The sequence below is a fragment of the Eumetopias jubatus genome, unplaced genomic scaffold (assembly GCF_037043125.1).
Source record: "Eumetopias jubatus isolate StellerSeaLion01/CBP00866 unplaced genomic scaffold, mEumJub1_p1.0 scaffold_9, whole genome shotgun sequence".
In the NCBI taxonomy this organism is placed as follows: domain Eukaryota; kingdom Metazoa; phylum Chordata; class Mammalia; order Carnivora; family Otariidae; genus Eumetopias; species Eumetopias jubatus.
Genome location: NW_028274815.1, coordinates 114,931,709 through 114,947,878, shown reverse-complemented (window position 1 = coordinate 114,947,878; position 16,170 = coordinate 114,931,709). Strand labels below are relative to the sequence as shown.

Below are 16,170 nucleotides of genomic sequence, written 5' to 3'. Positions count from 1 at the left end.
AACCTGCTCACCACCCCCCCTTCCTAGCTACATACTGTCCTTCAGCGACTCTTCAAATCCAGTGTGTCTCCCCCATTAAATTGTGAGCTGCATGGGGGCAGAGCAGTAATTTCTCTAGATCACCACGTGGCCCCAGCACCTAGCACAGGGCCTGGCATACAGAAGGTGGTCAATAACTATCTGCTGCCCGGAGGACCAAAGGGACTTTCCCATCTTTCAGATAATAAAAGTGGTCCAGAAGAGAAAGTTCCCCTGGCAGCCCCTCCCAGGTTACACCCAGGTCGCTTCTCAGCACCCTGCAGCGATTTGCATTGCAGTCCTAAAGCAGGGCTAGGCCAGGCATTCATTTTATAATTGTCCTGAGGAGAAAAACAAAACAGACAATAGAGATCCGAGGCCTCATTTTCTCAGGCAAAGAGATTCCTACCTTGAATTTGAAATAAGGGGCGAGAGATTCCCCAAAGGTTGGAGGCATTATCACCCCCACCCTCAAAACTAGGAACTGCCCAAAGGGCCCGTCAAAAAACAAATTTCTAGGGGAGGCAGTTTAAAAGTCCATTGGAGCTTAGGCCAAGGATCTTAAGGTATAACTTTTACCCTAGGAATTCCACTTCTGGAATTTATGTCAAAGAAAAATCTTGAGATTAAGGGAGACTTTTGAACGGGTAAGCAAGTTCTTCACCACCTCCCATGCAAAAGTCAAGAGAACTGAAATTGTCCTAGGAGTCCAACATCAGAGGGCTGTTTACATTAATGTGCAGATACAAGGATAGAAAACTGGAAGAGGAATTGACTTCTCTCCCCACGCCTTCTAGCAAGCTCAGAGCCAATTTGAAAACCAATCAATAATCTCTCCACTGCTCCATACGTTGGTGAGTTTGCACCCTACCTGGTCCTGATTTACCTTTTTTTTTTTTTTTTTTTAATCCTCCTACTTTAAGTGGCTCATTTCTTCAGCCAGTAACAGTCTTCCAACAGGGGAGTTTTTGTCTGGTTCACTGCTCTGTCCCAGCACCCAGCATGATGCTCAGTAAAGACATGTTGCATGAATGGACAAATATATATCCACAGGGTTGACTTAAAATCTTGGGCAATTTGGCAACTCCTACCCAACGAAAGGTGGCAACCCAGCAATTCCATTCTAAGATCCAGTAACGCCATTCTTAAGATACCTGTATACAGGGCTATCTGTGTATGTGAAAAGGCAAGATGCTAAATAGTGTAAGTGTGTGTGTGTGTGTGTGTGTGTGTGTGTGTGTGTGTGTCCATGGTTCGAAGCAAAAATAACAGAGAAAAGAAGTGTAGGCCATTCCAAAATGATCCTGAGAGCACATTTGAGAAGTTCCAATCTCACTCAGTCTGTGGGACCTTGAATAGCACCTTTCCTCTATCAGCCCCATCCCCCCTCCCACAAAAAAACAAGGATAAGAGTTAAGACCTCCTGGGGGGCTTACTGAGAGGATTAAGGAAGAAAATGCATGTAAATGCCCAGCACTTCTACAGTTAGTACTGAAATATATATTAAAATAGAAATTTATTTCCCTTGTGACAGGATGGGAACAAAGATCATTTAACTTCTTTCGACCCCTTTAAAATATATTCTGTAAGTGAACTCAAATTTATGAAAGAGTTGCAAGAATACCCATTATACTCTACCCAGAGTCAATAATTGTTAACCTTTGCCATGTTTGTGCTATTTATCTCCTCTTCAATTTTTATTTCTTCAACCATTTTATCCCCCTTTACCTTAAATACTTTCAGCATGTAATTCTGAAGAACAAAGACATTCTCCTACATTAGCAAAGTACAATGATCAAATTCAGGAAAGTGAACATTGATACAATATCATTATCTAGTTTACAGTCATGTTCAGATTTCATCAATTGTCCCAATAATGGGGCACCTGGGTGGCTCAGGCGGTTGAGCGTCTGCCTTTGGCTCAGGCCATGATCCCGAGTTCCTGGGATCAAGCCCTATGCGGGGACTCCCTGCTTGTCATGGGAATCTTCTCTCTCTAAAGTCTTTAAAAAAATGGTTCCAATAATGTCCTTTTTTAAAAATTGTGGTTAAAAAAAATAAGACCCACATAATATTTACCGTCTCAACCATTTTCCAAGCATACAGTTCAGTAGTGTTAAGCATATTCATGTTGTTGTGCCAATAATATATTTTATGGTAATTGTTTACCTCCATCCAAGACCACACATTACATTAGTTATCTTGTCTATTTTAGTTTCTTTTAATCTGGAGCAATTCCCCAGCCTTCCTTTGTTGATGACTTTTATAACACAGGTGTTTTTGAAAAGTGTAGGTCAACTGTAATTTTGCATTTGTCTATGTGCTTTTATGATAAAGGAGCTAGTATTGAAGGTATGATGAGGATAATAATAAATGGAAACACGAAAATGTCCATAGTATATTCCCCCCAGTGTTTGGTAGGAGGAGGGATCTGGAATCTATCCCTTCTGTTATAATGCCCTTGGGCAACACATCAGATCCTCAGGGGTGATAGAAACGTTCTGCATCTCACATCAATCTCAGTATCTCATCAATGTCAGTATCTCACTTTGCAAGATAAGATCTGTATATCGAGGGATCTCTCTGTATTATTTCTTACTACTGTACATGAATCTACAATTATCTCAAAATTAAAAATTTAATTTTTTTAAAATGCTTTTTGGCATTTCAGAGCATGAAGAGTCAACCTTTCTCTGGGGAAGAACTTGGCCCCTTGGTGAAATTCCCAGCGGGAATCCTTGTGCCTGAGAAAAGACTTCTTAATGAGCTCCTTTCACTTGCAGGGGAGGGGGAGGGGGCCCTCTTTTGCCCTCCACAGGGACATTTTAAAGTGAATGAAGGGAGCAAGGTCCCTCATTAAGGCTGAAATGGGAGCTGCTGGGGGCGGGGGTTCTCTAGAAAGGAGGCCTGGCCCCAGGTCTGCATTTCCTGCGACAAAGTTATCGCATTAACAATAATCACTGCTCCTTCCTTCATCCTAGAATGGACTGTGAAGGAAAACATTGGAAAGACCTTTTTACCTATTGTTTTCGTTAACTGACAAGTTCTTAATAAAATTGAAAAACTGTAAAGACCTAAATAGGCAACCATGGGAATTAGTTATGGGCATTATATTCTGGCTCAGTAGAATAGTATGCAGGGTCTTACAATCATGTTTGCATAGCGTTTATACTTGAAGCCAAGAATGGAGTTGTCTGAGATTTTGAGGTTTCTTTTAGAGGACTTGGGATTGCCCTCAAGGTTGAGGTGTGCTGGGTTGGAAGGAGGGTGGGTTGCTCTTAAGTGCCTCATCCAGGGAAATGAACCTGCCACCAGACCCCTATTCAGGGTGAAATGCTAATTTCTGGTTGTTGTCTGAGAGATCAGTCATGGTCCCTACCTAGGAAAGTTGGCTATTCTCTTGCTATTTAGAACCCAAATAGTCTGAACATAACATTCCTTGACACTCAAATAATCAGATGTGGGGAAAAATATGTACAGGGATGCTTATTGCTATATTCTTTCTATAAGATTGAAAAACTAGAATAATAATAATAACAAGCATTTATTGAGCACTTACCATGGGCCAGTTGCTGGGCTAAGTGTTTTACGAGCATTGTCTCATTTCATCCTTTCAAGTAGGTTCTATTATTGTCTCAATTTTTACAAATGAAAAAAGAAATGGAGGCACAAAAGGCTTAGTAATTTGCCCAAGACAACACTATTAGTAAGTGAGGGAGACAGATGTGCTAATGACAGCAATAACACAATGTGATAAACATTAAAATAGAAATAATATGAGCAACAATAGGTAGATGGTGCAAAGTATTATCATTATACATGTTGTCTATTCGGGTCTTCAAATAAAGCCTGGCACATGGTGAGCATCTAAAAATGGTTGTTATTATTTATACTTCAAACTTAAATGTGCCCAGGAATCACCTGGAGATCTTGTTAAAATGCAGATCCTGAATCAACAGGTCTGGGTGGGTGGGTGCTACAAGTCTGCATTTCTAACAAATTCCCAGATGGTGTCCGTGTCCTTCAAGGACCACACTCTGTCTATCAGAGATTAAATAGGTTGGGGAAGGAGGAAAGCCCTGAATATGTAAAAACAAAACAAATCACAGAAACCCAAGGACCTGTGACATAGAAGAAAACTAGAAGGCAAGATAGTCACTGTGTTACTACAGTGTTGGACAGCAGCTTCTAGTGAATTTCTTTCTCTCTCTTTTCTGTAACATGGACTAATTCAATTCCACAAATATTTATTGTGTGCTTCAGCACTAGTCACTGTGGGAGCAGAAATGAAGGAAATCCACTGGTTTCCTCAAGGAATTTTTTTTAAGTTAAAAATAATTTAAAGAGGGGCGCGTGGGTGGCTCAATCTTTAAGCGTCTGCCTTCGGCTCAGGTCATGATCCCGGGGTCCTGTGATCGAGTCCCCCGTTGGGCTCCCTGTTCCATGGGAAGCCTACTTCTCCCTCTCCCACTCCCCCTGCTTGTGTTCCCTCTCTCGCTGTGTCTCTCTCTGTCAAATAAATAAAATCTTAAAAAAAATAATTTAAAGAAACACATCAAAACCTCAATGAGATACCACCTCACACCAGTCAGAACGGCTAAAATTAACGAGTCAGGAAAGGACAGATATTGGCGAGGATGCGGAGAAAGGGGAAGCCTCCTGCACTGTTGGTGGGAATGCAAGCTGGCGCAGCCACTCTGGAAAACAGTATGGAGGTTCCTCAAAAAGTTGAAAATAGAGCTACCCTACGACCCAGGAATTGCTCTACTGGGTATTTACCCCAAAGATACAAATGTAGTGATCCAAAGGGGCACCTGCACCCCAATGTTTATAGCAGCAACGTCCACAATAGCCAAACTATGGAAAGAGCCTAGATGTCCATCAACAGATGAATGGATAAAGAAAATGTGGTGTATATATATATACAATGGAATATTATGCAGCCATCGAAAAATGAAATCTTGCCATTTGCAACGAAGTAGATGGAACTATAGGGTATTATGCTAAGTGAAATAACTGAATCAGAGAAAGACAAGTATCATATGATTTCACTGATATGAGGAATTTGAGAAACAAGGCAGAGGATCATAGGGGAAGGGAGGGAAAAATGAAACAAGACTAAACCAGAGAGGGTGACAAACCATAAGAGACCCTTAATCTCAGGAAACAAACTAAGGGTTGCTGGAGTGGAGGGGGGTGGGAGGGATGGGGTGGCTGGGTGATGGACATTGGGGAGGGTATGTACTCTGGTGAGTGCTGTGAATTGTGTTAAGACTGATGAATCACAGACCTGTACCCCTGAAATAAATAATACATTATATGTTAATAAAAAAATAATTTAAAGAAACACACTTAAAAGGAGTGCATCTCATGGTATATGCTATACCTCAACAAAGTTGATTTAACACTTAAAGATATAAATAAATATAATGCCCCAGCAGGGATCTCTTTTAAAAGGTTGAAAATATTTTAAAATAAAAATTCCTGGATGGTGAGTCAGGGGGCCTAAGTTCAGTCACTGTCAGTAACTTGAAGGTTTACTCTCTTCCAGGTACCTTGGACTTGGAGAAGTGCCCTGTATACACTTTCAAAGCACTTTGTACTTCTTGACATCAGTTAATAATTTCACACGTGTGTGTCTGCTATCCTGACTAAACCCCGACTTCTCCAGGGCCAAGCACTGCATCCGGCTGTCACTGTGGTGTCCTAGCACCTGTCATGGTATCCACTCTCCAGTAGACACTTGATTTATTACCTGTTGAATGAGTACATGAATGAAATAATCACTAAAGGGAAGGCGCATGGCCTCTAGGTCGAAGACATTTTGTTCATATCCTTCCAGAGGGATTTTTAGTGAAGGGTAGAGAAGAAAGCCTGGTAGGGAAAGCCAGCCAATCCTTTCCATAGTCCCCCACCCCATATTTCTATGCATCCCCTCCCTACCCTCAAGGCTGTGTGTGGGGGCAGGTGAAGAAGTTCTTGGGCTTGGGGATCACGTCCTAGATTCCAGGGAGCACCTCTCAGTTTTCTCATCTGTTCAGTGGGGATCAAGGTAATAGTTACCCAGGGCTGTGAGAGGTACTTGGGAAAAGACAGCATAGGGGTTAAAGTGTTTCAGGTTAAAGTGATCATCACCTTCCTAATAATCTCCCTTCATGGACCTGAGCACCACCCTCCCTCCCACTATCACAGTCCTTGCACTTCTGGGGGTGAGTTTACTCCACTCCAGAGGTTCTCAAAGTGTGGTCCCTAAGAGCTTGTTGGAAATGCAAATTCTCAGGCTGTACCCTAGACCCTTCTGGATCAGATACTCTGGGGGTGGAGCCCAGCCATCCGCCTTACACCAAGCCCTCCAGAAGATGCTGATGCAAGCCCAAGTTTGAGTCCTTACTGCTCTGCTCTGATGTAAGCTCTCCTAAGGAGGGACACTGGGCCTGCGTTGTTCACTTCTCCATCCCCCTGGCCTGGCATAGTAGGCGTGCAACAAGAAATCTGCTGAATGCTATTAACACCTCTGTTAATAGCAGCTAGCCACTGATTGAAGACCTTCTGTGTGTCAGGCTAATCTTCTAAACATTTTAGGAGGATTACCTCAGTTAAGCAGCCATCCCTAGGTTCATTTTACAGAGAGTGAAACTGGGGCGCAGGCAGGCCAAGCTCTGTGTTGTGGGGTCACCCAGGAGATCCGCTAGGAAATCCCACGTTTGGCAGCTTGGCTCCTTGGGGCTCTCCAGGGGTCGCAGCGGCGCGCGGCTCTGTAGCGCTGCCAGTGCGCCCCGCCCCGCCCCGCCCCCGGGGCCCGCGCGTGTCCGCGGCTCCGCGAGGGCGCCCCGCCCCGGGGCCGGCTGGGGGAGGAGCGCGGCGGCGGCGGCGGCGGCGGCTGTGGCGAAAGTGCGGCTGCGGAAGCGCGGCGAGGCGGGCGGCGGCGGCAAGGGAGGAAGCTGGGAGGCGGCGGGCCCTGCGGAGCCGGGCGGACGCCATGGGCCGGCTGCACTGCACGCAGGACCCCGTGCCCGAGGCCGTGGGCGGCGACATGCAGCAGCTGAACCAGCTGGGCGCGCAGGTGGGCCGGGCGGCCGGGGCGCGGGCCAGCGTGGGTCCCGAGGGCTGAGAGAGGGGAGGGGTGTGGGCCGAGGGCCGCCTGGGGGTGAGGAGAGTGGGAGGGACCAGGCAGGGGGCTTCTGGTGTGCGGTGTGGCGATAGGGAGATTCGGGGACGGGCTAAGGGGAATCGGGGATCTGAGGCGAGTTTGGGGGGCCGGGGATCTCAAGAGGCCTACGGCGCAAGCTGAGGGGTTCGGGAGAAGGGAGTGTGGGGACACAGGTGGGCGGAAGTCCTGGGAACGAGAATTTGTGGGGGTCTTAGAGGAACTGGGGGACGTCTCCATAAGGCTGAAGGGAGTTTGGGGAACTGAGGTAATGGAGTTTGGCGAGCTGTGGAATTTGGTGGGCCAGGGAGGGACTGAGATGTTCAGTAGAGAGGCCAGTGGGGGAAACTGAGGGGGGTCTTGGCATCCGGCGGGGTCCGGGGGAAGGGGGAGCCTGGAGGGGGGGGCAGGTAATCCGCGGTCACATACGGGTTTGGGTAATGGCCAGGCCAGGGTGGGGACTGTAGGGGCTGAGACCAGGGCTGAGACCCCCTAGCCCCCAGTTAAGGGGAATATCTGGTAGTCCTCAAAGAAACCCGCCCCCGCCCCCCCACACACCCCCTGGTAGTAGAGGAGCTGGCAGAGCTGTTTTTTGCTTGTTCAGGCCGCAAATGCCAGCCAGCCAACTTCCTGCTCCTGTCCTGTTTGGGCTGCCCTTTTCAAAGCACCAAGGCAGCCAAGATAAATGGGTTAAAATGACACCTCTCATCACCATTGTAAAGGTGCAGCTGTTTCCCCCACTGAGTTGTAACTTCTCAGGAGGTGGGGTCCCTCTCCTTTATCTCAGCACCCCCCCCCCGCAACTTACTGTTTTCTCATAAAGTAACACAAATTATAATGCCAGACATAACTCTGAAACCCCTTTGTCCAACAGAAATAAATATATTGCAAGCCACAAGTCTAACTTTACATTTTCTAGTAGTCACATATAAAAATTAAAAAGAGAGGCGCTTGGCTGCGACTCTTGATTTCAGGGTTGTGAGTTCAAGCCCCATATTGGGTGTAGAGATTACTTGAAAATAACATCATTAAAAAGTTAATAAATAGGGCACCTGGGTGGCTCATTCAGTTAAGCGTCTGCCTTTGGCTCAGGTCATGATCTTGGGGTCCTGGGATTGAGTCCTGGGTTGGGCTCCCTGGCAGGGGAGTCTGCTTCTCCCTTTTCCTCCCCCCCTGCTTGTGTTCCCCTTCTTGCTGTCTCTCTCTCTCTCTGTCAAATAAATAAATAAAATCTTTAAATAAATAAAAAGTAAATAAATAAAGGGGTGCCTGGGTGGCTCAGTTGGTTGAGCGTCTACCTTTGACTCAGGTTGTGATCTCAGGGTCCTGGGATTGAGCCCTCTTTTGTCAGGCTCCCTGTTCAACAGGGAGTCTCCTTCTCCCTTTGCCTCTCCCCCCTCCCCCACACCACTCGTGCTCTCTCTAATAAATAAAAATTTTTTCTCTCTAATAAAAGTGAAACAAAATATGTTTTCTTTAATCCACTATACTATCATTTCAACGTGTAATCCATATGAAAATATCAATGAGATATTTTACTTTTTGATACTAATTTTTCAGGTTCTGCTGTGCACTTTACATTTATAGTACATCTCAGTTAGACTAGCCTTTTTCAAGTGTTTAATAGCCACATGTGGCTAGTGGCCACTGTTTGTTTATCATACAGCAATTCTAAGTGCTCTTACGTATATTATTAAGCCTTTGAGTCCTTAGAACCACTCTAGGAGGTAGGTACTATTATCCCCATTTTACAGATTAAGGAAACTGAATCACAGAGCAGTTAAACAAAAATAGCTGTCATTTATTGAGCATGTACCATGTGGCAGGCATTGTTTTCCAGTGCTTTATGTGTAACACCTCTAAAAAGGTAGGTGCTGTTATTATTCCCACTTATAGATAAGAAAAATGGTTCCGGGAAAGAAATTGACCTGTTTAAGGTCAGGCAGCCAGGAAGTGGTGGAGCCAGGAATTCAGGACCAGATGCTTGACTTTAGATTCTGGGGAATGAAACAGAACAGAGTTTTGTAGGTGATTTCCCCAACTAGGTAGCTTAGCTTTCACTTGTTTATATGGCAGGGTTTTCTCAAAGATTTCCATTTGGAGAATAAAAAAACATTTCTGCTGCTAAAAAACTTTGAGGCTGCAGGATGATAGGATCCCTAAGGTTATCTCCAACTTGGTATTTATGGAAAAAAAACATAAACCACATTCTTTAAAATCAGAGCTTGCCCTCATATCCTAACTTTAAAATGTACTCTGGGGGCGCCTGGGTGGCTCAGTAGGTTGGGCTTCTGACTCTTGATCTCAGCTCAGGTCTTCATCTCAGGATCACGAGTTAGGCCTGTATTGGGCTCCACGTTGGGCGTGGAGCCTATTTAAAAGCAAAACAAACAACCCACTCTGGGTCTTTACCTGTTGTTTGTTTTTTTGTTTGTTTGTTTTTAGTAGTCTCTACACTCAGTGTGTGGGGGCTCAGACTCATAATCCTGATATCAGGAGTTGCATCCTCTTAAGACTGAGCCAGTCAGGTGCCCCTTTACCTTTGTTTTTTTTTTTTTTAACACAGAAAGCTTTTTCCTAATGAGCAATTTACCAGAATCCTTTCCCTGCCTTTTGTTGAATGATCAGATTTTTCTAAGTACCCACTCTGTTAGCTGAATTTATTTTGAAGTCTGAGGCCTAGGCATCAAGGAGAAAAAGAATCAGTGTATCAGTGTGGGCATCAACATTTATTGCTCATTGCTCGCTTCGGCAGCACATATACTAAAATCAACATTTATTGCTCACTCAGTGGGTATTTTTCTGAATGCCTACTGTACACTAAATAGCCACTAAACCCAGTGAGGTTTGCAAAGGCATGATGGACACAGCCTCTTACGATGGGGAAGTTGTGATCTGCTAGGGCAGGTCAGAAAACAGATCCAGCACAGTCCTAAGTGCACCTAGATGTATTCTCTGATGCCTGTGGCCAGTCCTAGGTAATGTGCATCTTTGAGAATAGGATTAAAAAAAATAATGATTTTTAGAATGGTTATGAGAGAGGAAATTCAGAAAAATATAAAGAAAACAAATGGTCTACCGTCTTCTCACCTAGCTGTAAATGAAAGCAACACATACAGTTAGAAAATTCATATAGTATTCAAAGGTCTAAATTTTTTTTTAAGATTTTATTAATTTATTTGAGATAGAGCACAAGCCTGGGGGTGGAGGGAGAGGGACAAGCAGGTTCCCCACTGAGCAAGGAGCATGAAGTGGGGCTGGATCCCAATGACCTGAGCCAAAGGCAGATGTTTAACCAACTGAGCCACCCAGGCGCCCCCAAAGGTATAAAATTAAAATATCTATTTCTCTTGTCTGCAGAAACTGTCATTTTAATAGTTTCTTGTGTATCTTTGTAGAAAAAAAAGTCTGCATCTGCCTGTATATATATGGGTATCCGTTAAAATCTTTTTTTATACAAAAGGGATTGCATGATATTCCTTGAAATGGTTCTACCATAATTTATTTAACCTGCTCTATATTAATAGACACTTAAGTTGCTTTCAGTTTTTTGTTTTTATGAACAATGCTGTCAATGAATTGCTTTGTGTAAATGTGTCTGGGTTTACTTTTTGGAACATATCTGAAGGATATACTTCCTGCAGTGGAATTACTAAGTCAAGAGATACAAGCATTTAAAAAATTAGATACAGCTATCAAATTGCCCTCTGGAAAGGTTGTCCTGGTTTTATCCTCTCATCAACAGTGCAAGCATATCTGTTTCCTGGTACTTTCACCAGCACTGGTGTTATCAAACTTTTATTTTTGAAGATCTGATAAGTTAAAAAGTGGTACTTCCTTATTTTACTGATTTGCATTTCTCATCTGGAATGATCTTGAACATCTTTCCATACATTTACTGGTGAGAATAGTTAAGATTTGATTTCATGGTTGGTGATGAGCAGATGAACATTCCAGAAGGAGACAGCTATGCAGATATAAAGGCAAAGAATGGGGAAGGTGTTTAGGGAAGATTTATTCAACAAATACTTAACTGTGCACTTGTAATAACTACGACTCTGACCATTTGAAGGAACCTTCTCTGCTAAGACAAGTCTGTGTTTCTTATCAAGATTTAAAACTCTAAGTGCCCTCAGGCAAGGTTCCAGGAGGGAGCCTCAGAAGTTAAGAATCTGGGTAGGTCACTTTCTTATTGGGAGGGTCATGGTGTCTTGGCAGCAGGGCATTGAAGGATAAAGGAGGCTTTGGGGAAAAGAGGAGATAGGGATGGGGCTTAGTGTGTCCTGCAGACCAGATTAGGTTGAGGCCTCACAGGGAGGTTGAACCTGAATGCTAGGCTCAGGCCTGGAAATGGAAAAGCCACTGGAGGGCTTCTCAGCTGCTCCATTTCTTAAAAGGCCCAGGGTGACGTAGGAAATACAGTTAGCCAAAGATCTGACAGTCCACAGATTGCAGGGGGAAATAAGGAAAACTCGTAGTCTGAGGACAGTCTGAAACTAGTCCCTGACTTTTCTTGTTTTTACTATATAGAATCAGTAGTTATGCAAGGCTAATACCAATTACCATTATTGCTGCAGAAAGACAACGCCCGGATCAGGCTTGATTAAAATGTTTCCAGGGAATATCCATGAAGTTTTGAGAAAGTAGAAACCTCTGTGCTATTGGCAGGTGGGAGTATAAATCCATGCAACTTCTTTGCAAGACAGTTTGGTAGCATTTTCTCAGAATTTAAAATGCATATATCATTTGACCTAAGATACATTTTAAAAATATTTTATAGACACATATGTCACAAAGAGATATGTGGGAGGATATTCATCGCAGTATTATTTAGAATAACAAAGCAGGCACACACCTGCTAAGTATATACAGTTGAGTGCTGTGCACTTGTTAAAATAATTGGGTAGAGGGGTGCCTGGCTGGCTCGGTTGGAGGAGTGTGCTACTCTTGATCTCGGGTTGTCAGTTCAAACCCCAAGTTGGGTGTAGAGATTACTTTAAAAAAATAAAATCTTTTTTAAAAACTGGGTAGAGGGATGTCTGGGTGGCTCAGTCAGTTAAGCGCCTACCTTGGGCCCGGGTCATGATCCCGGGGTCCTGGGACCGAGCCCGGAGTCAAGCTCCCTGCTCAGTGGGGAGCCTGCTTCTCCCTCTGCCTGCCCCTCCCCCTGCTTGTGCTCTCTCTCTCTCTCTCTCTCTGACAAATAAATCTTTAAAAAAAAGACTGGTAGAATTATATCTACTGACAAGATGAATCTCTAAGATATAATTGGATGAAAAAAAGCAAGGTGCAGGGTGTAGGTTCACTATCACCTCCTTTGTATTTTTTTTTAAAGATTTTATTATTTGAGAGAGAGAGAGAGAGAGAGAATGAGAGATAGAGAGCATGAGAGGGAAGAGGGTCAGAGGGAGAAGCAGACTCCCCACTGAGCGGGGAGCCCAATGCGGGACTCGATCCCGGGACTCCAGGATCATGACCTGAGCCGAAGGCAGTCGCTTAACCAACTGAGCCACCCAGGCGCCCTCCTTTGTATTTTTTTTTAAAGATTTTATTTATTCATTTGACAGACACAGCGAGAGAGGGAACACAAGCAGGGGGAGTGGGAGAGGGAGAAGCAGGCTTCCCACAGAGCAGGGAGCCTGATACGGGGCTCGATGCGGGGCTCGATGCGGGGCTCGATGCGGGGCTCGATCCCAGGACACTGGGATCAGGACCTGAGCAGAAGGCAGTTGCTTAACGACTGAGCCACCCAGGCGCCCCATCATCTCCTTTGTATTTAAAAGAAATTAAATTCAAATGCAATTCTGGGAAGGCCACAAAGGTGTTAGCAGTAACCACCTGTGGGCAGTGGGACTGAAATGGGGGGGCAGGGAGAGTCATTAATTTTATTACTAAAAAAATGAAAACAAACTTTTAAAAATAAAATCTTAAAAAAATAAAGAATAAGAGGAGCACCTGGGTGGGTGGCTCAGTTGTTAAGCGTCTGCCTTCTACTGGATTCCTGATCTCAGGTCGGGCTTCCTGCTGGGTGGGGAACCTGCTTCTCCCTCTCCCACTCCCCTGCTTGTATTCCCTCTCTCGCTCTCTGTCAAATAAATAAATAAAATCTTTAAAAAAAGAAAGAATAAGAGACTGTTCTACGACAGTAGATAATATAAAGTGTAAACTTTACTGTTTTGTCATATACATAATGTTTATTGTGGGGAAGAAACCCAGAAAATATGGATAGACAGAAGAAAATAAAAATCACCCAGTCCCACTACACAGAAATAACTGCTTTGAAAGACAAGGTAGAGAAAAAATTTGCATAGTATGTTAACATTCGTGTGGTGCGGAAAAAGAAGAAATCATATTATTTGGATTGGCTTATGTTTGAATAATAAATATGTGGAAATATAAACAAAAAGAAAAAAGCAACTACTATTAATCTTCCAGTGATCTCCCTCTCAGGTCGTGTGTGTGTGTGTGTGTATTTGGACCCTTGAGATATGTATACGCATGTGTGTGCGTACATTCACAGTCTCAATATGTATCTCCCAAGTGTTCCAATAAAATATACGAGTTTTTCAGACAATATAGTAGTACTGATATAGTGACACTGGGTAGTGGGTGTTGTAAATATTTGAACTTTAAGATGATCAAACAGGTATCAACACCTGTGTGTTCTCTCTTAAGGGTCTATAGTTGGATGGGGTGGGGGAACACTGACACAGAAGTAGAATGTTACTGATGTTCTGTGTTATTCTCTTCACAGCAGTTCTCGGCCTTGACAGAAGTGCTCTTCCACTTCCTAACTGAGCCAAAAGAGGTAAAGTACCTTGTGATAAGGAGAGTTCCCGAGTGTGGGTCTACAGCCCTGAGATGCTAAGCAAGTGAAGGCCTGGTTTGTCCCGTTTCTGCAGGTGGAAAGGTTTCTGGCTCAGCTCTCTGAGTTTGCCACCACCAATCAGATCAGTCTTGGCCCTCTCAGAAGCATCGTGAAAAGCCTCCTTCTGGTTCCAAATGGTGAGTAGCCTCTCTTAGCAGCCGAGGCCGGAGATGTTACTTGAATTCTTTCAGTCCACAGAGTCGGCAAGCTGCTCTGGGCACTGAGCCAGCGCATTCAGTAGAGAGCCAGACGTGGGCAGGACTCGAAGTCTAGGGAGGGAAGCCAGGTACACAGACAACTGCAGGAAAATGTAATAGAGTATAGCTCAAAGTGCAGTCTGCATCCTAGCTTCTATCCCCAAACTGCTATCTGGTCCTCTGCACAGTAAGTCCAGAAATTGAGAATAAGCATTTAGAAGCTTTTATAGCAATTTGGTAAAAATTTTTGAAACCGCTGGTTTTTTTTTTTTTAAATGGGGCTTGTATTTTTTTTTAAGATTTTATTTTTAAGTAATCTCTACACCCAGTATAGGGCTCAAACTCAACCCCAAAATCAGGAGTTGCACGTTCTACCAACTGAGCCAGCCAGGCACCCTAGGGGCTTGTATTTTTTTTTTTAATTTAATGTGGTAAAATATACATAATGTAAAATTTACCATTTTAACTAGTTGGGGCTTATATTTTGTATGTTTTTTTTTTTAATTTTCATTGTACTTTACAAAAATACTAGTCCACGATGGATTGAAAATAAAAAAGGTCTTTCACTGCAGATGGTTTCAGAAGTAATATGCCTAAGCAATCAGGAAAAGTTTCTAGCCAGGAAGGAGGGGATCACAAAGGTTTAGCTGTAGGGATGTCCATCATAGCACTGTTTTGATGATACAGAAAAATTAGAAACAAATTGCCCAGCAGTTAGAGATTAGTATAATGCGCTGTGGTCTGTTTTTACAGGGGAACATTGTGGTGGTCAAAAATTCATGGTCCTGAGTTAGGTAGATGTGGGTCTGTCACTTGCTGAGTAGTGTCACTTTGTCCAGGTACCCGATCTCTCCCAAGCCTTAGCAACAACCCCTCTCTAACATTGTTCCGCCAATCAGCTTTTTCTTGGTATGTGAATGGGGCTTGTTTTGAAGATTGAGATAATGTAAATGATACGTATAACGTAGTACCTCAGTAAGAGGTTGCTCTTATTTTTCAAATTCTGTAATAATTTAAAAAGATGCTGTTGAGGAAAATGTAATGATATGGAAAATCGTTCACAATATACTGTTTAATAAAAATAATAGTTTATTATACCACAGTCCTATTTTTGTAAAGAAAAAAATGTTAACTGTGGCTATATCTGGGTGGAAGGACTACAGGCTGTCTTAATTGTTTATTTTTGACTGTATATTATCTAAAGAGATGCTTGATTTGGCAATTTAATCACAAGTTAATTTTATGTAAAGAGAGAGGCGACATTTGAGGCCAGTCTCAAAGAATGAATCAATGTTGACCAGACTGAGAGGAGGTAAAACAGCATCCCTGGTTTGCACATTTTACAAATTGGCAGTGGACTGATCTTCCCAAGCTCTCAGCCCAGTGGTGCACTGAAAGCTGGGGGCTTCATTTGTTTGTTCCTGTTGGGCGCCTTCCCATATCTTAGTGCAGGTCCTTTCCTTTGCCTGTCCTTTGCTCCTGAGGTTCTGGGGGCTTGAATCAGAACATCCTGAGGTTTCCAACTGTGAAATTTTCTCATCCTCTGTATGATTCTTGTATTTGTTGCCCTTGTGGTGGGTTAAAGGCATGTGAACCAAAGGCTGGATGAGAATATGCAGTCTTTTGTAACATGGGAATAAATTTTCTTTTTCTTTTTTAAGATTTTATTTATTTGAGAGAGAGAGAATGAGAGATAGAGAGCACGAGAGGGAAGAGGGTCAGAGGGAGAAGCAGACTCCCCGCTGAGCAGGGAGCCCGATGCGGGACTCGATTCCGGGACTCCCGGATCATGACCTGAGCCGAAGGCAGTCGCTTAACCAACTGAGCCACCCAGGCGCACGGGAATAAATTTTCATTGCAAACCTACAACAGTGCAGAGTCAGAAGTGAAAAATCCCCTTCTGCTCTCCTGCTACTTGTCTCCAGACACCATCGCATTTG

At 43.7% G+C, this 16,170-nt stretch overlaps 1 protein-coding gene across 9 annotated transcripts in view; it reads left to right on the top strand.

Moving 5' to 3' along the window:
- Window positions 1-6,917: 6,917 nt before the first annotated feature.
- COMMD7 (COMM domain containing 7) overlaps window positions 6,918-16,170 on the top strand; it is a 72,040-nt gene continuing 62,787 nt past the window's right edge. For 7 of the 9 annotated variants that reach the window (XR_015768999.1, XR_015768998.1, XR_015769000.1 and 4 more), the window contains exons 1-3: window positions 6,918-7,081; window positions 13,920-13,973; window positions 14,068-14,170. Coding sequence is in view for 3 of the 9 variants with exons in the window: in XM_088026748.1 (XP_087882874.1) it covers window positions 6,998-7,081; window positions 13,920-13,973; window positions 14,068-14,170 (241 nt within the window). In the remaining 6 variants the exon portion in view is untranslated. The remainder of the gene's footprint in view (window positions 7,082-13,919; window positions 13,974-14,067; window positions 14,171-16,170) is intronic. The other 2 variants (XM_028118745.2, XM_028118744.2) reach the window with 2 other exon arrangements.